Source organism: Felis catus, chromosome E1 (assembly GCF_018350175.1).
Source record: "Felis catus isolate Fca126 chromosome E1, F.catus_Fca126_mat1.0, whole genome shotgun sequence".
NCBI classification, from domain to species: Eukaryota; Metazoa; Chordata; class Mammalia; order Carnivora; family Felidae; genus Felis; species Felis catus.
The window spans coordinates 53,737,406-53,762,055 of NC_058381.1; the positions used below are offsets into that span (position 1 = coordinate 53,737,406).

General features: G+C 50.4%; 1 protein-coding gene across 15 annotated transcripts in view; it reads right to left on the reverse strand.

The window, feature by feature from the left end:
• Positions 1–24,650, reverse strand: part of SLC39A11 (solute carrier family 39 member 11) — a 428,457-nt gene that overhangs the window by 237,440 nt on the left and 166,367 nt on the right. For 13 of the 15 annotated variants that reach the window (XM_045045246.1, XM_045045244.1, XM_045045245.1 and 10 more), the window contains one exon: positions 6,326–6,467. In XM_045045246.1, coding sequence (XP_044901181.1) covers positions 6,326–6,467 — 142 coding nt within the window. The remainder of the gene's footprint in view (positions 1–6,325; positions 6,468–24,650) is intronic. The other 2 variants (XM_023243819.2, XM_019818186.3) reach the window with 1 other exon arrangement.

Sequence of the window (24,650 nt, forward strand, 5' to 3'; positions counted from 1 at the left end):
GACTCCTAATAACTTTTCAAATTCATTCAGTTCTTTTTTATACCCTTTTCTCTATGTTCCCAGCCCATCCAGCTATGAGTCTAACAGATGAGGAGACAGAAATACCGTGAGAGAATCTAAAAGACAGAAAGAAACATTTGCCACCTGGTGTTCCTTTAGACTGGTTACCATCCATGGGAAGACGACTTTAAAAAAAAAAAAAATTGTTAAGCGCCGCCTTGGGCTGAGAGTGTGCCCCTCAAATTCCTTTGTTGAAGCCTTAACCTGTGTACCCCAGCAGGTAACTGTATTCGGAGACAGGATCTTTCAAGAGGTAATTAGGTTAAAATGAGGTCATTAGGGTGGGCTCTCATCCAATTTAGGTGGAAGAGATAAGGACACCTCACACAGAGAGGGAAGGACTCAGGGGAGAAAGCGGCCACCTACGAACTAAGGAGAGAGGGCTCAGAGGAAACCAGTGCTGCAGACACCCTGACCCCAGACTTCCAGTCTCCAGAACAGGGAGAAAATAAACTTCTGCTGTTGCAGCCACCCAGTCTGTGGTCTTTGTTATGGCAGCCCGAGCAGATTTATACAAGTCTAAGCAAGTGCCATTACTGCTTCTAAGCCTCGTGAAAATGCGCTCCCCAAATTGACCGCCTCCCTTAGAAGAAGGCGCACAGACAGGCTAAGCAACACTTGAGTGTTAACTATCAGGTGAAACATGACGCTCTTCAGAAGCAAAAGAATCTATAAAATGGACCCACCCGGTAATGCCTCCAGGAGCTGGGACATGCTAATAGTCACTCATACCCCCACGCGGAGCCCTGTCCGACAGGGTATTTCTTTTTTTTTTTTTTTTTTAATATTTATTATTTTGAGAGAGAGAGAGAGAGAGACAGAGCATGAGCAGGGAAGGGGCAGAGAGAGAGGGAGACACAGAATCCGAAGCAGCTCCAGGCTCTGAGCTGTCAGCACAGACCCCCGATGCGGGGCTCAAACCCCCGAACCGTGAGATCATGACCTGAGCCGAAGTCGGACGCTTAACCGACTGAGCCACCCAGGCGCCCCTCCAAGAGGGTATTTCTGTATAACTTCCTTATTTCCTTCAACGTCCAGGATGCCAGAGAGCTCCTGGTAATTATTTTTGTTGAATGCTTTGCTCTTCATCATTCTGCAAAATATTTTCATATTTTCCTGTATTAAGATGTGGCGCATTGCTATTGCCATGTGCTGACAGGTTTGGTTCATTCCCAACCTTTTAATGAAGAAACCCAGGTTGCAGGCCCTGGTCCAGAAAGCAGGTAACAATGCCAGGGCCAGCCTATTTTCCAGGCCCCTGACAACTCTTAGTTAGGCCAGGAAAAGACTTTAAAGTGTCCCCTAATCAACCAATTACAGGGGAGGTGAGGTGTCTAACTGCTAAAACCACATGCCAGGACATTAAACTTACGGGAAAAACTGTGAAGTTATTCTTGCAGCTTTAGAGATCTTACTGATAAAAAGTCAAAACTTTTTGACCCACCCAGGGGCGCCTGGGTGGCGCAGTCGGTTAAGCGTCCGACTTCAGCCAGGTCACGATCTCGCGGCCCGTGAGTTCGAGCCCCGCGTCAGACTCTGGGCTGATGGCTCGGAGCCTGGAGCCTGTTTCCGATTCTGTGTCTCCCTTTCTCTCTGCCCCTCCCCCGTTCATGCTCTGTCTCTCTCTGTCCCAAAAATAAAAATAAACGTTGAAAAAAAAAATTAAAAAAAAAAAAGTCAAAACCACTAATAAACATCTCAGAGATTTCCCTAACCACGCTATTTTGGAGACCTAACTACAAAGAAACACTCAGAATTTCTCCTAGGAGCTACATCGGACTCTTGATAGATTTCAGTTTACTGAATTTGCCTGTAAGTATTGGTGACAGAGGGAGCGTCTCCTCTGAAGAAGACTCAAAGTCAGAAGATATAGAATAAAGAAAAAAGCGATTGTCACAGGAGCCTGGGAGCTGTTTAAGTAAGCCCTCTTTGCTTCCCTAGGATTAGACTACTACAAGGAATTTCATTGCCAAGGACATCTAGCAGTTGGGAGTTGAATACACATGGATGTACTCAGAGAGAGAACAGGCAGTTGTCTTCCGAGAGGGGATTTCTCCCTGCACAGGGGGAAGAGAACAGAGCCCTCCCCTAGTACCCCACAGCTACCTAAAAGTATAATCCTCCAAAGGCCAACCAGTGTGGAAATCCAACGAACAGGGTCATCATCCAGCTGGAGAAACTGTCCCCAGTTAAAATGCAAACACTTGAGCAGGAATAAAACACTGTCGGTTGCTGGACAGCTCCGTGTTCCGCGGTGTTGTCCAGTGTTTTCCCAGGGGCATCTAAGGGATGACGCTTAACTGGGAAAACGGGAGAGTTCAAGATTAAAAGAGGACAGCATGATATCCAGTGGACAAATGAGGGTTCCTGAGGAGGGAGAAGGACACCAGGGAACACCTGAACTCCATCCCAGTTGTGAACGGACAGCCCGGTAGGTGCTAGCTAATCTGGGCATCAGGCACTTGGGAACCTTGAGTCAGAAGGGGCAAATTCTCTCTCCCAAGATCAGTTCTGTCTCCACAGGAGGGTACTACCTAGCAAGTCAGTAGCATAACCGAGAAGGAATTTGACATTTTAGACTAAAATGCAAACAAATAAAGACTGCCGGTGGGCTGGTGACGGTAGCTCAGGCAAACCCATAACCCGCTTGACATTAGGTTTGCATTGGTTTCGCTTTGTAAAACACGCCTTCAAATCTGCCAGGCTGTCTAGGTAGAATTATTCCTGCCTGGTGATTTCTCCCATTATAAAAGAACAGGACACTAAAGGAAAATCTGTTTCTAACTGGAGTTTCTTCCAGCCTATGCGCGCCTGACTCAAGTCCCCATTCACTTACCCCTCCAATGAGCTTTGGAAAGGTTTACAGAAAATAAAGTAAGTGCCATGTCGTAACTAAATAATTTCCCAAATTTAATCCGTCTCTTTCTCTACTGGAAAATAATACCCATTCCTGCTCCTTCCACAGATAACGCAGAATTACAGACAATTCTCCATCTGCTATGTTAATGGATCAATGAAAAACAAACAAGCAAACAGAAAACCTCACTCTTGAAGAGTTTCAACATCCTCAGAACAAACAACAGACTGAAATGGATAGCTACCAGTTAGTAAAAGGAGGGACTGATTCACTTTTTTACTACCCTTCTTTAGCCTAGAAGGAGTGCCAATAAAAATAATAATAATAAAAGTTCCACTGGGCAGCTGAATGGGTAAGGTTGAGGCAGAAAAACCCAAGATCAAGATGAACATCGGGGTCATGGCACCATCTGAAGAAAGATGGATGTTTTGGAGTTTTGCCTTCCAAAAACACCTATTATTATGTATGAAATGTCAAGAGATACATGAACCCTTTGGTGCCCATTCATGGACCCCAGATATACAGAACCTCTAACCTAATTTCTAGAATTTACTCAACAACATAATTGCCCACAGAGGTACACGTACAGGAATGCTCTCTGCCACATTCTTTATAAAAGCAAAAGACTGAAAACAACCTATAGGGCCATCAAGAGGGGACTAAGTAAGTAAGATGATAGCCAATAACATGAATGGCATGAATCTGTGAGCATCTCAGGAAACTAAGGCTAAAATGTATTGCTTAGTGAAAAACACAAGGTTCGAAACCATGAGCCAAGCACGACTGTATGAACGTACCATTTCGGAAAGGACCCACAAGAAAGAGTGTGTGTGTGTGTCTGAGACGGATGCCTGGACCGTAAAAGAGTTGACGTTGGAAGAAAAATTACTTCTCCGTTTTTAATCCACGTGATTACTTTTTTAATTAAAAGAAAGCCAGTTGGAGAGAGAGAGAAATAAACAGCTGAATTGAAAGAGAGAGAGATTGATTGATGGTTTTAAAAGAACTTCTGGTCTAGCTAATCCCAAAATATCCCCAGCCTTGAGAAGAGTTGCCATCGTAAAACATTAGGCACCAGGAGCTAAATAGGAAAAGTATCTCATAAATGCTTTCCCCGGCTCCGTGGGGTTGCCACCACCACTCAGAATAGCTGAAACTTCTCTCCCACAGTGCGGCTTCTCTGGCTTTTCCTCTTGCTGAACCAATTATGGGACATTATAACAGCGGCACCAATATTATTTTTTAAAGGCTAATGTTATTCACTAAACACCCATTAAACCGATCTCCACGTTGCACTTACAGCCAGCTTAAGGGCACATCCAGATGGCACAAATAATGCATATTCGGGCTCGATCTGCGTGAGGCCAGTCAGCAAATAGCCATTATCGGTTTTAGGGTTGTCAACTGCCTGACATCCACAGGCGTGTCCAAGTGAGCCGAAGAGAGACCTTTCTGGAGATGGCTGGGATCCCTCAGTCTCGGCGAATCATCTTTGCCGAGATCCCCCGCAAGGGATCTTTGCCTTTGCGTCTGACCAGTTAGCAATGGTGACTGGAGGTAGCCTGGTAACAGGCCTTGGTGTTCCTGAGCAGAGGACAGGACTGCATCTCCCTCCCCCACAGCCTCCACCCCCACTCACCGCTTCACCCTGGGTTGCCAAGAAGACCCCACGGTCCCAGGAGGCTCCCCTGCACGGCCTACTCCCGCTGGCTCTATGTTCTCATGGCCCCACTGGACAAGGTCTAGCACAGGGGACTGACACTGTTTTCACTGACACGCTCTGAACCTTCCCCCCTGTGGCCTTGAAGACAAAACAAAACCAAAAAAATGGGATAGAATAAAATCTGGTCAACTTTTTCATCCTAGAGAAGGCTCAGAATCAGGACTTTTGTAAAATCTTCAGAGGGGTCCACAGGAACGCTAGCCCGGTATGGCCAGTAAGAGTTGACACGTGTTCCCACGGTTCGGCACAAAAAGTGACAAGCTTTTCTGGAGGACAGTGCCCCATCCGGTTTCCAGACAGTTCGTGACTCCCCGATAGAAAAGGAACAGTGGACAACACCTGAGTCGCTCTGACTGGAGTACGAATGGCACGTGTGATGGGAGGCAGGGGACAGATTTTTCTGTGCTAAGCCCTCTAGTACGTGAGCTGATGTTAGATGAGTTTCCACTTCCCGGTTACATCCCCCTAGGAAGCTGTAAGAGGCAGAGAGGATCAACCCGAGTGGGGAAGATATTCGAGTTCTCCATGAATAATTCATGCAGGGCACAGTCTGAACACAGATCGGAGAACCAGCATCGCTCTAACATTTACTCCCCCTGAGGTCTAGAGATTCGTCGTAGCCTACACATGGCAAAAAGATTGAATTAAAATACCAGCACGGAAGTGTGAAAGGGCTTTTCTCCCTTGAATCACCAAGCCAGTCTGCTTCTGCCCAATTCACTCAAGAGAGAACTCCATCAGGGGGCGCCTGGGTGGCTCAATCGGTTAAGCATCCGACTCCTGATTTCAGCTCAGGTCATGATCTCACAGTTCATGAGATCAAGACCCGCATCAGGCTCTGTGCTGACAGTACAGAGCCTGCTTGGGATTCTCTCTCTGTCCACCCCCCCCCCCAAAAAAGTAAAAATTAAAAAAAGAGAGAGAGAGAAAGAGAACTCTGTGCAGGGGAGGAGGTGTCTGTTCTCAATATCTTTTGCACGTCTGTGGTCTACAGAGGAAGTGGGAAGGGCAGGGGCTAGGGAAAGAAAGGCATCCACCTCTCCTCATGCTAACAGACCCTTAAATTGGCCAAATGCCCTAAGTGAGTGAGCAAAGAAGAGGCAAGGAGGGGCAGTCTTACCCCGAGACCGGAAACCAATGTACTCCTGCCCGTGCACCTTCCACTCCTTGTCAGTGGGCACCAGCCCCTTCCACACCTGCCCCCTGGGGACTTATGAACTATGATGAGATCCCTCTCGGGGAGCGCATTCCCTCTACCTTAAGAGTTTTCCGACTCCAAACTGAATCAGTGAGAGAAACATCCACAGTTTCCCAGATGAATCAAAAAAAAAAAAAAAAAAAGAAAGAAAGAAAGAAAAATGAAAGTCACACGAGTGGAAAGGAGCATTTAGGGTCTGTCAGGGATGGGGAGACGGAGGGACAAACGCCAGATGCTGTGATCCAGACCAGCCCTGCCCCATCAGAGGGGTCCCTGCCCACTCAGCCAAGCTGGAAAGACGATGGAAAGGCACTGTGAGCTCCTGTGCGGGAAGCAGGTGGTTTGGAGAACGACAAGAAAGGAAGGCATGGGGCCAGACACCAGTTCAGCATCGTGCAACTGCGGGGTGAGGAATTCGGATGGACAGAACACCTGCCGTTTCCCACCTATCCTGCCTGACTCAGCCCCGGGTCTGCAGGGAGCTTGCCTGAAAGAAGCCCAGCTCTACCTATCCGGATGGAAAGTTCACTCTCGGGGAAGAGCAGCCTGGGACCCTCAGCGTCAGACTTCTTCATCAACGCAGGGGCGAAGTTCAGTGCCAGGGCCGTTGGGGGGTCTTCTGCGGCACCCTGAAACAAGAAGCAGTGATGTCACTGTAACACCCCCACGACCTTCATCCCCCAGACTCCTCCAGCTCAGAGCTGCCCACGCTGCTGGCCGGTCTCTACCAAAAGCACCAGACCCAGATGTCTGGCCAGGCCAGCTCACAAGGAAGACAACTCACTTTCTGGGCGTGGGGCTTTCGGGGTGACAAAAACTCTGGGGTCCGAGGATCGATGCTGATCCTAGAAACGGGAAAAACACGTACTGGGAAAGATGGGGCCCCATCCCATGCTTCACCACTGCAAGGCAACGGCATAAGGGGCTCCGTTCCTGAACTGTCGAAAGAAGCCAATATGGCAGGTTCTCTCAGACGGCAGCCTCGCTCTGGAACAAGGTCAACATTCTTAGTAACTGACCACCTTCACGTTTCTCATGAGATCAAAAGGGGAGGAGAGTCAAACAAAAGCACCTCAAAAGAAGGAAACAGGGACAGTCCCGGGGACCCAACGTATCTGGTGCGAAGTCCAGACAGACCCTAAGACAGCCATGTCACCCTTGTGCTTTGTAACTAGTTAATGTGACGGTTTTTACATCAACCAGGCAAAGTCTGGATTTTGAGCCCCCTGTTTATGTAACAAAACCTTACTTACTGCCAACTTCGTGCAGACTTGGGGAACAAGACAAAGTCACAGCTTTTCATGGAGGCTATATTCGAGTAGGAACAGATAAATGAATCCATAATGGGGCCAACCTTCTCTTCCAAAGCCATCCATGGAACCCCCCCCCCCACCCTGCTGACAGTTTACAATGTGTAAGATCTCGACGGGAATGAGGAAGATGGGTAAGTCCCCCCCAAAATGGCTTTCATCCTCCACTTTCATCCAAACATGTTGATGCTAGTTGCTAAGGGAAGGGGAGTAGAATCATCACAATGGGCAAAAAACAAAACAAAAAAAAACACAGATATTTTTTGAAACCCAGGCAAACGTAGTTCCAAACAGAAGTTTCCATTTAAAATATCTGTCTCTAATATGGGAGAGGAGAAGGCTGATGATCCAGTGAAATGCATCCATTTACAAGCAACTGCTAAAATTCTTGCTTAAGCTTCTTTCATGAAGGAATCTCACCAAAGTTATGGCTGACTGTGTCACACACACACACACACACACACACACACACACGCACCTTCCTGTTTTCTGTGGATCAGGAATCAGAATCTAATAATTCAGATCGCTTATTCAATTATTTCTTTATAATTAATGGTTGCAAATGAAAACATAAGCCCTCCCTCTCATGTCTTCCCACTTGTCCAATACATCGATATTATTCTAATCATTTTATTTACAACACCCTCTATGATACACGTTAATAAGGGTGCCGACAGTCGTTAAACCTTGTTTTATTTTATTTTATATGTTCATTTTTTTTATTTGTTTTTTAACGTTTATTTATTTTTGAGACAGAGAGAGAGACAGAGCATGAACGGGGGAGGAGCAGAGAGAGAGGGAGACACAGAATCGGAAGCAGGCTCCAGGCTCTGAGCCATCAGCCCAGAGCCCGACACGGGGCTTGAACTCACGGACTGCGAGATCACGAGATCATGACCTGAGCTGAAGTCGGACGCCTAACCGACTGAGCCACCCAGGCGCCCCTACATGTTCATTTTTGAGAGAGAGAGAGACACACAGAGCATAAGTGGGGGAGGGTCAGAGAAAGAGGGAAACACAGAATCTGAAGCAGGCCCCAGGCTCCAAGCTGTCAGCACACAGTTTGATGTGGGGCTGGAACTCACGAGCCGTGAGATCATGACCTGAGCCGAAGTTGGATGTTTAACAGACCTAGCCACCCAGATGCCCCTGGACTTTATTTTTTTAATGTTTATTTCTGAGAGTGAGAGAGAAAGAGAGAGGGAGAAACAGAGCGTGAGCAGGGGAGAGGCAGAGATAGAGGGGAAACACAGAATCTGAAGCAGGCTCCAGGCTCTGAGCTGTCAGCACAGAGCCCGATGCGGGTCTCCGACTCAGAAACCGTGAGATCATGACCTGAGCCTAAGTTTGATGCTTAACCGACTGAGCCACCCAGACGCCCCCACCTTTTTTTTTTGAAACTTGTTCTAAAAGGGGAAACAAAGATGCCTCGTGGCTGTGTCTGAGCTTCCCTCATGAGAGTCCTCGGGTCCCTTTACGGACTCCTAGGGGCTACAGGATCTCACCGGCTCTGTCACTGGGAGAAGCACAAAGCAAGGCAGCCTGTCACAGCATATCACAGTCAAGGCTGGCACTACAGATGGACAGAATCATGGGGACAGAAGGGACTTCGAGAGGGCCAGTCCCGCTCCCTGCTGAAACCCCCTGTCAGCACCCCCGAGGGACAGCTGGTGTCTGTGCTTGTGCCGTGGGCCATATCGTCACAGCTCTTTGTTTGTTTCTACGCTTTAATTATTTCCAATTCTACACCTCACCCTGACATCGAGGAACCACCGCAGCCCTAAAAGACGCGCGTCGCTACGAGCTTGCGTCGGCTGATTCTCCTGCCCTGGTCTTCCTTCTTTTTACGACGTGATTGACGCGCACCTGGGGAAAGCAGATGAAAAGAGAGCCGCTTCGTTGCGCAGAAATGCCACAGCGTTCAGACGCTCAAGGCTGGTTACTTGGCCCATTTAGCAAGGTGCAGCTTGGGCAGAGCTGGGTGTAGCCGACAACAGTGGTTTTCAACAGCGGTGATTTCGCCCCCCAGGCAGGGCATACTGGCAGTGGGCTCTTCTCTGTGTGCGTGGGGTGGGGGACAGGAGTGGTACCGGCATCTAACGGACAGCAGCCAGGGGGGTGCCGCCCAGGACAGCCCCCCCAACAAAGAGTGATCCAGCTGAGCGTCAACAGGCGGAGGCTGGGGAACGCTTTAGAACAACTTAGGACGGGGGCGCCTGGGTGGCTCAGTCGGTTGAGCAGCTGACTTCGGCTCAGGTCATGATCTCGTGGTCCGTGAGTTCGAGCCCCGCGTCGGGCTCTGTGCTGACAGCTCAGAGCCTGGAGCCTGTTTCAGATTCTGTGTCTCCCTTTCTCTGACCCTCCCCCGTTCGTGCTCTGTCTCTCTCTGCCTCAAAAATAAATAAACGTTAAAAAAAATAAATTAATTAAAAAAAAAAAAAAAGAACAACTTTGGACAGGCAGGGCCCCAAAGCTCCCCATGTTGTTCGCGGTGCCGGAAACTCACAGGGCCTCTTTTTCACTGCGAAGGGAAGACTTCTGCCACTTTGTCTTGGAAGGCCGCTCGCCTTCACGCATCTGGCAAACTCTTATTAAGCATCAACTGTATACCAGAACTGTGCCAGGTTCTTGTCCAAGTAGCCCAGCCCCCTGGGCTCCTGAATCTTGGCACTCTCCTTCCGGAGACAGACAATAAACTAATACCGGATATAAAACAGAGCGCCAGGAAGCGATAATGCAAGGAGAAAGAGGAGGTCCAACCGTTCCCACGGCGTTCCTAGCACAGCGGAGTCCTCGCTGGGTTCCCGGGGTGAGCCGGGCTCTGTCCCAGCACCTGAGGTGTGCCAGCTGGTCGCAAACTGTTACAGACGGCGTGCTCCTCCAGGCAAGATGCTGAGGGAGGCCTCTCCGAGACCATGGCGTTTGTGCAAAGGCTGAAAACTAAGGCAAGAAGCCGCCAGGATTTCTGGAGACCGTGTTTCAGGCCAGACACGGCAAGGCAAGCGTCCCCTTTCCCCGCCGTCTGCGTTTACCATTTTATCCCCCCTCCAACTTCACTTAGAAGCTGTCCTTCTAAAAGCGAGACAAGGACCCAGCATATTCCACCTGTCCCCAGCCTCCTCCGGTGCGCCCCATCCCACACCTTGCCTCGGAAGGCCTGGGGTGAGCCATGCAGCAGAGAGCCGCGGGGGGCATCCGGGGCGAAGCCAAGAACTACGTCTACACCCACGCCCCGGCAGCACTCTCCACGTGCCTCTGAGCCCAGGCACCGGCCGGCCTCCCGGGGCTCCTTCCAGACTCCCTTCTGGGATTCTCAATGTCCCTGCCCTCCACTCGCAACCGCCGATGAAGAAAACAGAAATAGAAACACATCCCTTGGAATTTCCAGGAATGGTCCCAGTGGGGGATGGTGACCCTGCTCTGGTGGCTTTATCATAATGCCCCTGAAGGTGGGGGGAAAGCCAGGAAGCATCTGTGGGACCGTCCTGCAGGGCTGACACTGCCAGCCCCCCACCCCCGCCCCCACGCTCCGCAGAGCCCTGTCTGCTCCTGGAGCACTCACACTGCAGGTGGAGGGAGCACTGCCTTAAACACAGAAGGCCTTGGCCTGCATGTGAGTGACCCCAGTGAGAAATTCCTTCTCTGCATCCTCCTCTTGCTTTGCTGATGGGAGCACAGCCCTCTTTACTTGATGTTAGCATGTCCTTACATTTCTGGGGCTTTCCTTTTCTTTCTTTCCTTTCCTTCTTTCTTTCCTTCCTTCCTTCTTTTCTTTCTTTCCTTCTTTCTCTCCTTCCTTCCCTTTTCTTTCTTTTTTCCTTCCTTCCTTCCTTCCTTCCTTCCTTCCTTCCTTCCTTCCTTCCTTCCTTCTTTCTTTTTCTTTCTTTCTTTCTTAAATCTTCTGCAAAGCTTTTCCAACTGTGCTTCCTACTCAATCCTTGAGGGTCCCGCGAGGACAGGAAGGTGAGAGCATGATCCTTTCCAGGGCAGACATTTGACTAATGCAAGCTGCTCAGCTCTCTGCTGCAGCCCTGACAGCCGGCTCAGCCGTCCATCAGACGGGGATGGGTCCCCCTGCTCTCCCTGACAGCTGCAGCCGGGCTCCAGGAACTCCAGGCCCTTCGGGGTTGCCCTGTCACCCTGCAGCTCCCAAATGTCAAGGTGCCAGACACACAGGCCCCTTCCCAAGCCACCAGTCTTGATTTTCTTCTGCACCACCCCCTCCCCCCAGCCCTCCTCCTGCCCTCCTCCCCGACCCCTACACGCCCCTCCAAATCCAGTTTCGTCCCGAAAGCAGGGGTGGGTGCTGCTGGGAGGCACCAGGCAACACCATCAAGGGCCGTGGAACTTGAGATCACTGTCTTCTTGTGACAGAATTATTATTGTTATTACTAATGTTATTGCTAATGGCTCAGAGCGAGTGTCCGGTCCAGAACAAACACAACAATTTCCACTCATTCTGGAAAGGCTGTGCAAAAGGGGCAGGACCTGGAGAATAATTAGCACTTCCCAGAAGCAAAAGAGAAGGAATGGAGAGAAAAGGAAAGGACGAAATAAAAGTGGGGGAGGGAGAAAGGAAGCAGCCCCACAATATGCCTGACATGGAAACATAAAGGCTTTGGGGCGCCTGGGTGGCTCAGTCAGTTAAGCGTCCAACTCTTGATTTCGTCTAGGTCATGATCTCACGGTTGTAAGATCAAGCCTGCGTCAGGCTCTGCACTGATCATGGAACCTGCTTAGGATTCTCTCTCTCTCTCTCTCTCTCTCTCTCTCTCTCTCTCTCTGCCCCTCCCCTGCTCAAGTTCTCTCAAATAAAAGAAAAAGAAAGCACACAGGTTTCAAGGAATCATACATATATCTCCTCTAAGAAATACCATCCGGGGACTACTCATCAGGGTTTGCTGCCCCAGGCACGAGCCTGAGGTTTCTAGAGCCCCAGAGAAATCAGTCCCACAAGGAAAAGCCTAGAGTGTAGGCAAGAGCATGTAGTCACGTCCAGACAAAAAAGTCTGTAACAGCAAACAGCAGCCCCCGGGCAGGGCACAACTATGGATACGTGCCCTGGGGGAGCCAAAGGTCTGCAAGCCCCAAAGCTTGCTGTAAGAAGCTTGATGGGTTTGCTCCAAGTTTCAGTGGCCAACTTCAATGTGCCCACCTGTCCCTGGTTCTTCTCCCACTAGGATGTCATTGCTACTAATAACCGTCAGGGAGGGCAAAGCAGACCAACCTCTGACTCTCTTGGGCGCGCTGCCTGCCATGTTCATTCAGGCTGGGGGAGTCCTGACTCTAAGCCACCCCAGCCCCATGGACTGCAGCCTCTTGAATTGGGGTTTGCCCGCGGGTCAGTGCTCTCTAATGAAGGGTGGAGGGAAAGGTCAGAGGATTAACTGGTGCCCCTGCCAGCCACCCAGCCCCAGCGGAGAAGGGGGATGAGGATCGCAAGAGGGGCCACACTCCCTCCCCACCGGCACTCACGGCAAGCTGATGTTTCGGAAGGTAGCTGGAGCCCACGTGGGCTGGGCCTCCTCCCCCGCCCAGCCTCTGCTCCCATCACCCCCACTTAACCCAGACACACAAGGTGACATTAAATAATTGATGCTGTTTTTATTACCGGGAAATTGCAATAATAATGACACTCGTAACACAATCTTAAATTATTCCACATAATGGAAAAAAAATTAAATGTCACCCCTGATCACTAGCCAGAATATGGATGACACTTACATAATAGATGACCTTCTCTCCCAGGGAGCCCGGCAGCAGCCTGGCTGCCTAGGGCTGGCTGGCTTAGGGTGACAAGTGGCTGGCCTCCAAGCAAACAGGGACATGGGGACACAGGGTGGGGTAGACGCTCAGTCTCTTTCAGGCAGGACGCTGTCATCTTTCTTACCTCAGTTTGCCAATGTGTTCAGGGATCATCATAACCAGGAGCCTTAAAGACAAGGAGAATCACAGCTCGAAGGACTTGGTCCCTCCTGGTTTACCTTGCCCAAGCATGCTAGGATTGCACCTCTAACTCAGCCTGTGTCCCCTCTCCCCATGGCAACAGCACGGCATCCAATCAGTGGCCAGTGAGGAGGTTTTCAAGCTTCTGATTACTCGATACTTAATACTTTTAAAATCTTGGCTGAAGAAGACTGAGCCCCCTCCTCCACGAAGCCTTCCTAGATAGGCCCAGCCTAGTTTGGATTCACTACGCCTCCCTCCCTGCGCTCCCCTGACATCCCACACATGCTTCTGTCACAACAGTTACCAAACTGCGCACGGTCACTTTCGGTGTCCTTGGCTATGTCAAAGCCACAGGATTCTCAGAGCAGGAGCTGTGTCTTCTGGCTCTTCTGTGAGAGACAGGACAGTGTCAGTGTTCACTAACTCCATTAATTTCCAGGAAGGGATGAACAATACTACGAAATCTCCAAGGGGGGGGGGGGGCAGGGGAAATGTTGCATAACATGCAACACAAAGACCCAGGTGACCACAAAATGCTGAGGCCGTGGGAAAGAAGGGAAGGGGGAAGGATTCGTGAAGAATGGGAGAGAAAAGACTTCAGAGCACTCAGGACATTCTAGCTAAGAGCACGAAGCAGGGCTTCCCAACCCCCCCCCCCCATCTGCCCTCTTGATGACTGCATGAGGTCTTCGATATCAGCCCCGAGGCCACGTGAGGATGTGCAGCCGCCTGGCCTGGGACCCGCCACCCAAAGGCTAATCCATTCCTCTTCCTGGCAGGAACGCTCAGAGCGGGGCAGCCCAGCTCTCTCGCCTCGAAGGGGAGACCTTTCCACTCTGAAGCCCATGACCCAGCCAAGGCCACGCCTTCCGCCGTTCTCCCTCTCTCCTCCACGACCTCAGCCCAGAGCTTCGTGATGGCAGAAGTTAACTGCGGACCTCTGGCTATATTTAAGCTACGCAAGTATGCTATTACTCAGACTATCTTTTTAGGGACGAAACCTTCTCCTATTTCTGATGCCAAATTACTATTCGTAATCAAGCCTATTTAATCACATAAAACAGATTTTAAAGCAACACACGGCTTTGCACAGACACAGCTCTACAAGAGGCTGCAAAGAGAGCCCTCCAATAGCTGTCCCAGGTAAGCGACGGTATGGTTGTGCTCCAAAGAGCTGGGTCTTTTGCTAGCATGGTTGACCGAGAGAGGGGGGGTTGGAGGAGTTTTCCAAACTAGGATGCGTTTTCTTATAACTCGAAATAGAACTTTTCCTTAAAACGATAATACAAATCTAAAGGAATACAAGTACCTACGTATAATGAGGTATTTTCTTTCTAATCCTCAGTGAATATCCATCACTCTTAACCTACTTCTAGGTTTAGTCCTAGAATTCACGAAAATACACCCAAATACACACGGGAGCCTTTTCTCGCTGTTCAACAGTTTGAGAACCCCCAGCTGGGTTTTCTCATACAACTTTTTCTTACCTATGTTCTCCTTTAGAAGGATATCAGATCCCTCCAGAAATCTGCTAAAAGACAAGATTACTCTTCCCAGAAAAAAAAAAAAAAAAGAAGTGCATGTGTATCAGACATTTATTGCTAGATAACAAAACACCCCAAAACTTAGCGGCTTAAAACCACAGTTATTATTGCTTGTAAGTCTACAGTCAACGGCCTAGGCTCAGTCAGTATCGCCTGGACTCACAGCTCGCCCAGGGGTTGAATGGCCCAGGATGGCACCTGCATCGGGCAGTCCACAGCCTGCCGGCCAGCAGTCATCTGGCTCTTGGCTGGGAAGCCAGGGCCCTTGTCCACGTGGCCTGTCATCCTCCGGCAGCCTACACTGGGCCCGTTCATACAGCGAATTCAGGATTTCAGCAAGATAAGGTGACATCCAATGTCAAGCGCCATGCAAGTCTCTGCCTGGATTCCATCTGCTACCACCCACCCCATTGACCACAGCAAGTCAGTGACCACTGGAGGCGTGGACAAATCGACCGTAGCTCCTACTGGGAGGATTCAGTGTCATGTTGCCAGAGTATGGACGTTCAGCGGGGGAGGACTCTGTGGCCATTTTCACAGCCTACCACAGCACATGTGCACAGACACATAAAATGTTGCACCCAACATCAGGGAGCCCGTGAATTGGCACGCAGCCCTGCATGGATCTAGCCTATACACAACTGTTCTGGACTAAACCCACAATTCAGTCTTGTTCGCACAAAACAGCGCTTCTCCGAGGGGGACCCAAGGACACGTTCTCGGAGGTCCGAAAGTTTAATATAAAAGTTTTTTAATTTTGAGGGCGCCTGGGTGGCTCAGTCAGTTAAGCGTCCGACTTCGGCTCAGGTCCCGATCTCACGGTCTGTGAGTTCGAGCCCCACGTGGGGCTCTGTGCTGACAGCCGGGAGCCTGGAGCCTGCTTCGGATTCGGTGTCTCCTTCTCTCTCTGCCCCTCTCCCACTTGTGCTCTGTCTCTCTCTGCCTCTCAAAAATAAATAAATGTAAAAAAAAAAACAAAAATAAAAATTTTTAATTTTGTATTTTCGTTTAGATGATAATCTACAGAAACAAATAATGCCAACATACTGAATCACCAGGGTGACTCTTTTATAACCAAATCCTACTGCTCGATTTCAGCGCCTGGGGCTGCGTTCGTGTTGACGATGGAGTGGGGGTACTCGGCAGTGCTAAGTTGGCTGTTGAGGGCTAATTGCTGAGCACAGATTCAATAGACAGATTACACACTGGAGCCAAGCTCAGACCAAATGACTTCATGGAGCCCTGTACAGATGATAGAGGCTTCTAGTTCTAGAATAGCAGCCGGAAAGCTGACTCCATCCAGCAGCTCTTGCTGGGACAGACTTGCTGGAACCAATGTCAGAGAAAGCAACTCTGTTTGTACAAAGCCTCTTGTCTACACCATGCTCAGCTTCTAACATGTCCCTTTTTTTAATGTTTCTTTCTTTATTTTTGAGAGAGGGAGAGAGCGAGCGTGCGTGCGAGCAGGAGAGGGGCAGAGAAAGAAGCGGGTGGAAGATCTGAAGCGGGCTCGGCACTGACAGCACAGAGCCCGACGCGGGGCTCGAACCCACGGGCCACGAGATCATGACCTGAGCCGAAGTTAGATGCTTACCCGACTGAGCCACTCGGGCGCCCCTAACATGCCCTCTTATATTATCACATGGGATCCTCGGTATCTTCTTGTGATGTAGACCCACAGATAGCATCATTACCCCCGTGAGGGGCTGAACTTCACCCCTAAAATTCCTGTGTGGAAATCCTAACCCCCAGCACCCCAGAATGGAACCCTATTTGAAGATAAGATCTTTGAAGAGGTAATTAAATTAAAATGAAGTTATTAGGATGGGCTGTAATCTAATCTGACTGGTGTTCTTACAAGAGGAGGGAATCTGGACGCAGACACGCCTGCAGAGAAGACAATGTGAAGACAGGGACAAGACAGCCACCTACATGCCATGGAGACAGGCCTGGAATGGATCCTCCCTGGAGACCCCCAGAAGGAACCAACCTGGCCAACACCTTGGACTTCTAGCTTCCAGAACTGTGAGGCAATAGATATCTTTTGTTTAAGCTACCCGGTCTGTGCTGCTTTGTGGTACTTTGTACCACGCTGACTGACGCACCCCCCCATTTTACATTTGAGGAAACTAACTCATAAAAGCTAATAACTTACCTAACGTCACAGTGAGTCACAGGCACATGTGGGATTTGCACCCAGAACTTCTGACTCCAAATCTCGCTAGTCCTCCCAACCACCAGGCTGCGGTCAGCCAGGAACGTACTAAAGGCAACCTACACTTCAAGAAGTGACCCCACCAAGGGGCACCTGGGCGCCTCAGTCAGTTAAGCGTCCAACTTCAGCTCAGATCATGATCTCGCGGTTCGTGAGTTCAAGCCCCGCATCGGGCTCTGCGCTGACAGCTCAGAGCCTGGAACCTGCTTCGGATTCTGTGTCTCCCTCTCTCTGCCCCTCCCCTGCTCATGTTCTGTCTCTCTGTCTCTCTCTCTCAAAAATAAAATAAACATTAAAAAAAAAAGTGACTCCACCGATATCGACCCAAAGGGTGGGACGTGTGTGAACACAAGCACATACTAGGTGCCAAGTCTCTGCCGCCACATCCAGCAGGGAGAGCTGTCTGAGCGTGGTGTTCACGCAGGGGTGACTGGTGCTGCTCTCTCTCCAGGCCTGGCAGAATCCCAGAGCTATGGAACCACAAACCTACATGCGACGGCCCACGAAAACTCACTTCACGGGTGTAGACGGATGGAAACTAACGCGAGATTCTACGGGGTAAGAGCCCCACCTGAAAACCGCGTCTCCAGGCAACAAGAGAAAATCCTAGAAATCTTATTGCTGGTAAAGATGGCCTCACATGGAAAGCAAGACACAGAGGTGGTCATCAGAAGGGACAAGGGTGCCCTCAGCGCCATGCCAGGGGACACTGAACCGTCAGCCACCTGTCCAGGGGAACAGACAGACAAGCACCAGCTTCAACAGACCAGGAGGGAAGCAACAGGGTTGAGGCCTCAACACGGCTTCAGCGTTTGTCCCCGGAGCCACTTGGGCAAAGCACAATTTCCTCACGGCCTGCCAGGGAGTGGCCTGGTGGGAGAGGCGGGGACAGGGCGACGGCGGGGGCCCGGGGTGTGGGAAGGCGGCACCACCACCAGCTCAGCAGCACCTGGCCCCCAGGGGGCTTGACCACCAGGGTCTGAAGCCACCAACTGTTTCTGAAAACAGTCTGCCTCCTGATGATTGTGTCTCCAGGGCTGAGACACACGGCTTCCCAGACGGAACTGGGACCAGAGTATATGGCCCAGAGGAAGCCGGCTGAAAAGGCTGGAAAGGGTGGAATCCGGGAGGCGGTTAGTGACTCGAAGGATGGCAGAGAGGGAAGGGGGGCTCTTCGTGTGAGGATGGAAATCCCTGTGCGTTTTGGTGCTAAGGAAATAGCGTGCAAATGGCACGCAAACCACTTCAAAACAGAAGCTCTGCCTTTGAAGAACAGACTTGATTTTTTTTTTTTAACAGCCTTTATCCAAGGCATCACTCTGCTTGGAGCAGAATTAATTATTCAACGTATCTGGGCTTGATGAAAACTTGGCAGCTGAAAAGGTTCTGAAGCAGCCTGCTTGGAGGGAATGATTTTCTGCTTCCTGCTATGGGGACGTGGAGACCCACGTCTTCCCTTTTCTTTCTTTTCCAAAGCAAACAACCAAGGGCAGACACACAGCCTGCGTGTGTGAGGCCGCCACGGCTGTACAAATCACCGCACGTTCGGGGGCTGAAAGCAACCATCATTTCCTATCTCAGCGTCCACGATTCAAACCGGGTCCTCTGCTCAGGGTCTCTCTCACCGGGCGCAAATCAAAACCGTGATCACATCTGAGGCTCGGGGCCCTCTTCCGAGTGCACCGGCTGTTGGCAGAATTCAGTTCCCAGTTGATGAAGGACCGAGGTCCCCCTTTCACTTGCTGGCTGCCACCTGGGGGCCGCTCTCAGGGACTCGATGCCACCCTCACATGTTTGCCGTGCGGCCCCCACCTCAGGCTATTCACAGCATGGCCGTACTCCTTCAAGGCCGGCAATAATCCCTCTGACCTCAGACAGGGCCTAGTCTCACCTGTAAGGGCTCACCTGATTAGGTCAGGCCCACCCAGAGTGAACTCCCTTTTGATGAACTCAAAATCAACTGATGGATAACCAGAGCAGGAACCTAAAGGGATGAAATCCCAAAGAGGGGAGGGGATTCTACAGAGTGCACACCATAAGAGCCCACAGCCCTTACGGACCACCTCAGAGGTCCATCCTGACATTTCTAGAGTCTAAATTTCTCCTTCGATGCTTTAATCGGGAGCCATATGTTACGAGCAAGATCTAGTGTTCCACCAATTCTCTGCAACACAAACTTCCCGTCAAACCCCAACCTCACAGAACCGTCTTCAGACTCAGCAAACCATGGCAAGACGGCGTGTTCCAGAGGTTCTGTGAGGCAGAGGCTTCGGCTTGGCCGTGAAGGGGAAGAAATCTGTAGTGTCCCCCAGGGTCAACTGACCCACTAGGCACAGGAAGTGCCGTGCCCAGTGGCCCACTTTTAGGGGCCCCTGAAAATGTTCTAATTTCTTTTAAAATCAGAAGGAAAAAAATGAGGGATAATGAATGTGTAATAATAAATCCACCCTGCATTATATTCACCTTTCTACCAACACAGCTGGAAAACACAACTTTTAGTCTTTTTTTGTTTTTTGGTGGAGGAAGGGGGGCTCGTGAAAGTCCAAAGGCAAGCCGGATAGTGGTGCCTCTTCGAGGTGCACGCTGGTTTTCCTAGCACAGCTCTGCAGTGATTTCAAAGGGCAACGGAGCTTGTCTGGGGAAGAGAAGTGAGTCAAGCCTGTGGGTCAGCCCTACAATGCTGACCTTTGGACGAAGCGAATTAAGAGTGCTAAGTGACAAACCAGGACAGTCCCGGGCCACTGCAGGGCAGTGCTGATATGCTAATTAGTTTGAGGGGAACAAATCAGCCTCAAGTTATAAACACAGGGCTCATAAGGCCATGTTTAGTCCTGGGATGAGCCATTGGTTTTGCTTGAGTCCGTGGTCATGCTGGATTCCTAATTCCCATCAACTACCTCACAGCTGGGAGTCAGTGGCCTCCTGGGGGAGGTAAGGATAGAACTGAAGCCATTCAAACCCTCCTCGGACACCAGCAAAAGGGCATAAAACTCTTCGTCATTAACAACGTCAATAAGATCATTAACCTATTAAAACGAAAAAGAGAAAGCAGGAATTGTGTGTGTGTTCAATGTTCAGAGTTAAGCATCAGGATGAGATACTTAGGCATGAGGATGAAGGGGGTACAGAAATCCCAGCGAGGGTTGACAAAAGTTGGTATCAAGATAAAAGTATAGGGCGGAACCCAGGACGGACAACCACAGAAAGCTGCAGAGAGAGGCACGGTCATTGCCGCCCCAAGAGCTGTGGAGCCTGGGCAGAAAGGAAGCGCTGCTGATAACAACACACATCAACTCTTGCTCGTGAAACAAGGGGGCTTGGAAGTGGATAACGCCAAAGGCTTGTCCTACACCCAACCTTCGGTAAATCTACAAGTGTCTAATTCTAGACAAAGACATCTACTCTCACTCCACAGAAGGGATAATCTCTCCACCCACACCTCCCCATAATTTGCCAAGCCACTTATATATATGGTGCCTCTCGAGGAAGAAGCCCTTGGCTGCAAGGTGGATCCCAGCTAGATCGGGGTGACAAGCCCAGCAGAGGGCAACAATGGAGTGACTTTAGATCCGAAAGGGCATCAAGGGTGACAGCGGCTGCCAGGTCTAGCGGCACAGGGTATAGCCTTTCTGTCTCTTCTCAGGCAGAGTCTCCTCACGGGAACACCACACCCACAGGGCTGGCAAGAGGTGGAATGCCCAGCCCTTCCGAGGATGGGTTCCCTGGGCTTCCAGGCTGAGAAAGACGGGATGCCCACACAAGCTAGCCCAACGAGCTTTCAGGCAGGGGGCGCTTCCCCCATGAGGATTATCTGTGGGCAACAACGCCCTCCCTACCACACAGGGAATCTGAGCAAATAACCACAGGTGACAGATACGGATGTTCTGAAGGTGACAGCATTTTCAGAAGGTCACAGACCTGCTATAGTGGGATACCATATCTTGTTGTTCTAGAGAAAGCACCCTGCTGAGATGAATAAGCACAGGTGAGAAAGTGGTGTGTGTGTGTGTGTGTGTGTGTGTGTGTGTGTGTGAGAGAGAGAGAGAGAGAGAGAGAGAGAGAGAGAGAGAGAGCACGCGTGTGTCCCTGTTATCAGGAAGATTCAGATAACAAATATATAGTGGCAGAAGTCAGAAATTGGCCTCCACATCAGAGTGCCATCCCGGGAAGGAGACCAAAGGGTTGGTATGTCCACAGGTGCCTGGGAGAGGTAGACTAATTTAAGAGAAAAATCACAAGATGTCTCTTCCCAAACTAGAAAAACAATCCATCATGGAGAGCTCCGACAGCCAGGGGAAAGAACCGTCTGCCAAAAACAAAAACAAAAACAACACACACACACACAAACTCATCAAGAGGCAAAAGGGGCTGACTGCGTTTCTCCAACACGTATCTGCAGGTTGAACGATGTGTGAGCTGTTCCCACCGCACACCCTCGGAGTGGGTGCAGGAGGCCGGCAAATCGGCCTCAGCTTCATCGAGTGAGGGCTGGAGAGACAGACCTCATCAGGCAGTGTGGGATCAAGGAGAGGGCTTAAGATGCAGGGTTAACTATGTCCTGGCCCCTGGACTAAAGGGAGTGATCTCCTCTGCCTGCTCTGTTCTTTTCCACCCTCCGTTGTTGCTGTTTTTCCCTGGGCGCAGCTACTATGATTCAGGCCCCTCTCCCTGCCCTCTGCCTCCACCCTCATCTGATCCGGAACCGCAGCCCGCGTACCTGCGCGGCGCAAGTGGACAAGATTAACGTGTTCCCCCGGGGACCTGGAGAGCAGAGTTGGGATTTGCCAGTAGGAGTAGGAGCAAATGCTTATCTGGAATATTAGCTGTTGCCCCCAAATCCCATGAGCTAAGGGGGCAAGCTGGGAGGGAATGTGTCCACTATTGAATTAAGAGGGCACTGATTAAGAGGGGCTTGATTAACGTGTCCCCGCGGAGGTAAACACGGTCCGCGCAAGGCTCAGAGCAGGAAACCGTTTGGACGGACTTCTTGCACACTGGTTATTTGACGTTCTCTTTCCCTCCCATTTCTAAGTCCGGGACAATCGTGTGGAAGGAACTAGGTGAGGGTCTGAAGGGCTACTGGCAGTGCTTAAGGTCACATGGAGGGAACCCACTAACCGGGAGTCAAATCCGCCCGCCTGCCACCAGCCCACCTGCCTCGGCCCTTGGGTGCGGGTGGGTGGGACAAGTGACATCCACAGAGGCCCCACCTACCACACAAGCCTGTGCTGTTGGTGCCTGAGCCCTCCCTACCAGCCCTTCCCTTCGAGCAGGATGTAACCAGTCTCCACTGTGGATTATTCTACCCTGGGCCTCCCAGAGGGCTAACTAAAAGGAAAAAAACCTTTTATTATATTTTGGAGGGGCGGGCCTCCCAAGCCAGGGTTGTTCTGGCCCCCAGCAGCCCCATGCAGGAGCAGGGGATCACATCCAGAGACCTCGACTGCCCCACCTGAAATGCACAGCCTGTGCGTCAGCACAGGACGCCAGGGCCACCAAAGGAGAGGCCGAAGAGTCCTCCTGGCGGCTCTTCTTATGCCTGGGACACATTCCCCCAGTTTATGGAAGCACGCTATCGCAGGGAGCCGGACCACAGGGAAGGTTCAGGGTTAGATGTGTTAAGGGAGCCCCACCCCAGGGCGGGGCCTCAGGGAAGGATGGGAAAACCAGCGGCTTCCAGGGAGGACACAACCAAACTGATTTCAGTTGCGGCCACCAGGATCCAGCCTCACAGAGGAGGAGCTTCCCAGGGAGGGCTCTAACTTCTTAGAGGGTCCAGTGTGGGAGAGGGAGATGGGGTGAGACGAACAGAAGATATGGGCCGTGGCAACTGTCCACTAAAACAAACCCCTGGGACAAAAAACAGGGCATCTCCAGAGCTCCAGAGCTCCGGCCAGGGAACCAAGAGCATATGAGCCTGCGCAATTTGCCATCTGTGTTCTCACTGGCTCTCTCCCTCTTCCTTCCTCCCTTTCTTCCACTACCCCCTCCCTGTGTGTGTGTGTGTGTGTGTGTGTGTGTGTGTGTGTAACCCTCTCCCTCTCTCAGACAGACACACACACACACACACACACACACACACACACACTATTTTCTATGGGTATTTTAAAGATGCGTGTAAATATACAGAAAGAACTATCCAAAAGGAGACGCACCAAACGCATCTCCCTCGGTTTCTGGGGAAATGAGGATCCCGAGAATAGCTGGTGATCAAAGACAACAGGTGTTGGTCTAATCTTTACTATTTTGTAAAGATCGTGAAGCGCACAGGGCATGTGTGACACGGGGAGGCCACAGTGAGGTGAGTTCATCCCAGCATACCATGGGCTCTAGCATATTCTCCCCAAGCCTGGCATTCCAGTGGCTGGGGGCCCTCCTCCTAAAAAGGATGGATCCTGCCAGAGCCTGGGGCCTGATCCCCAGGGGTGCCCGGCACCACCAGCTTACTACACTTGAGCCAGGGCTCCCCAGGATCCACAGAGCACTTATCTTTCGCTCAAATAATTTTTAAAAGTCCCAAATCATTCGGGCGCCAATGGTTTACTTTCTTTTTTTTAATTTTTTTAGTGTTTATTTATTTTTGAGAGAGAGACAGAGACAGAATGCAAGCGGGGTAGAGGCAGAGAGAGAGAAAAAATTTTTTAATGTTTATTTATTTTTGAGAGAGATGGAGTGTGAGCAGGGTAGAGGCAGAAAAGAGAGACAGACAGACAGACAGAATCTGAAGCAGGCTCCCAGCTGTCAGCACAGAGCCCTACGTGGGGCTCGAACTCATGTGAGATCATGACCTAAGCAGAAGTCAGATGCAGGCCTGAGCCACCCAGGCGTCCCCCCCCAAAAATATTTGTTTAAGTCCCCAACCATTTGGCCTTTACACTCTCAACAGTTAAAAGGCCAGCTTCTTAAAAAAAATAAGAAGAATCACTAAGTAAGTCAGAGTCCTTTGTGGGGTTAGAGAAAAAATGCCAACAGACTACATTCTCTGTTCCCCACACCCTGCTGCCCAGCTTGTGACTTTCTGCTTCCTGTGGCTGCAACTTTCTCACCTTTACATTTCCAATACCGTTTATCTGGGCTAGGAAGCATGAGTTTATTACAGGCGACAAGCCCTTCATCAGAAGCTGTGCATTCAGGAACCAGCCGCACCATGCTAATACAGGATTTCTCTTTTATGCCCCAAACAAAGAGAATCCTGAGTATATGCAGTTGAATTGCCAGAGCAGCAGGGAAGAGAAGCCGCTAATAAAAGAAAATATATAACAGCCCCATCAACTTAATATTTACATGAAAAGTCAAGCCTTGACATCTTGCTGAGGGCAAAACTCAACAGAGAGAATTCGGTCCACTGTAATACACCAGGATTTGCCCCAGAAGGCTCTCATTTTATGCCTATTAAAAAGGCAATTAGAGGATTAACCGGGAGAATGGCAATCCAGGGGGGCCTGAATCAAAGCACCGTGAGTCCTGGGGTCATGTTGGGCTCCTAACCTCACCAGAGGGTAAGAGGAAGGCTCTCCAACAAAAGCAGAGCAGAGGGGCCGCCTGGGTGGCTCAGTCGGTTAAGGGTCTGACTTTGGCTCAGGTCATGATCTCGCAGTTCATGAGTTTGAGCCCTACCGTAGGGCTCTGTACTGACAGCACAGAGCCTGCTTCGGATCCTCTGTCTCCCTCTCTCTGCTCCTCCCCCACCTCCCTCCGAAAAAATAAATAAACATTAAAAAAAAAAAAAAAGCACAGTGGAAAGTCATTTCTCCTGAAAGGACTCCCTCAAGCTCTCCTCACAGGGCCCAGAAG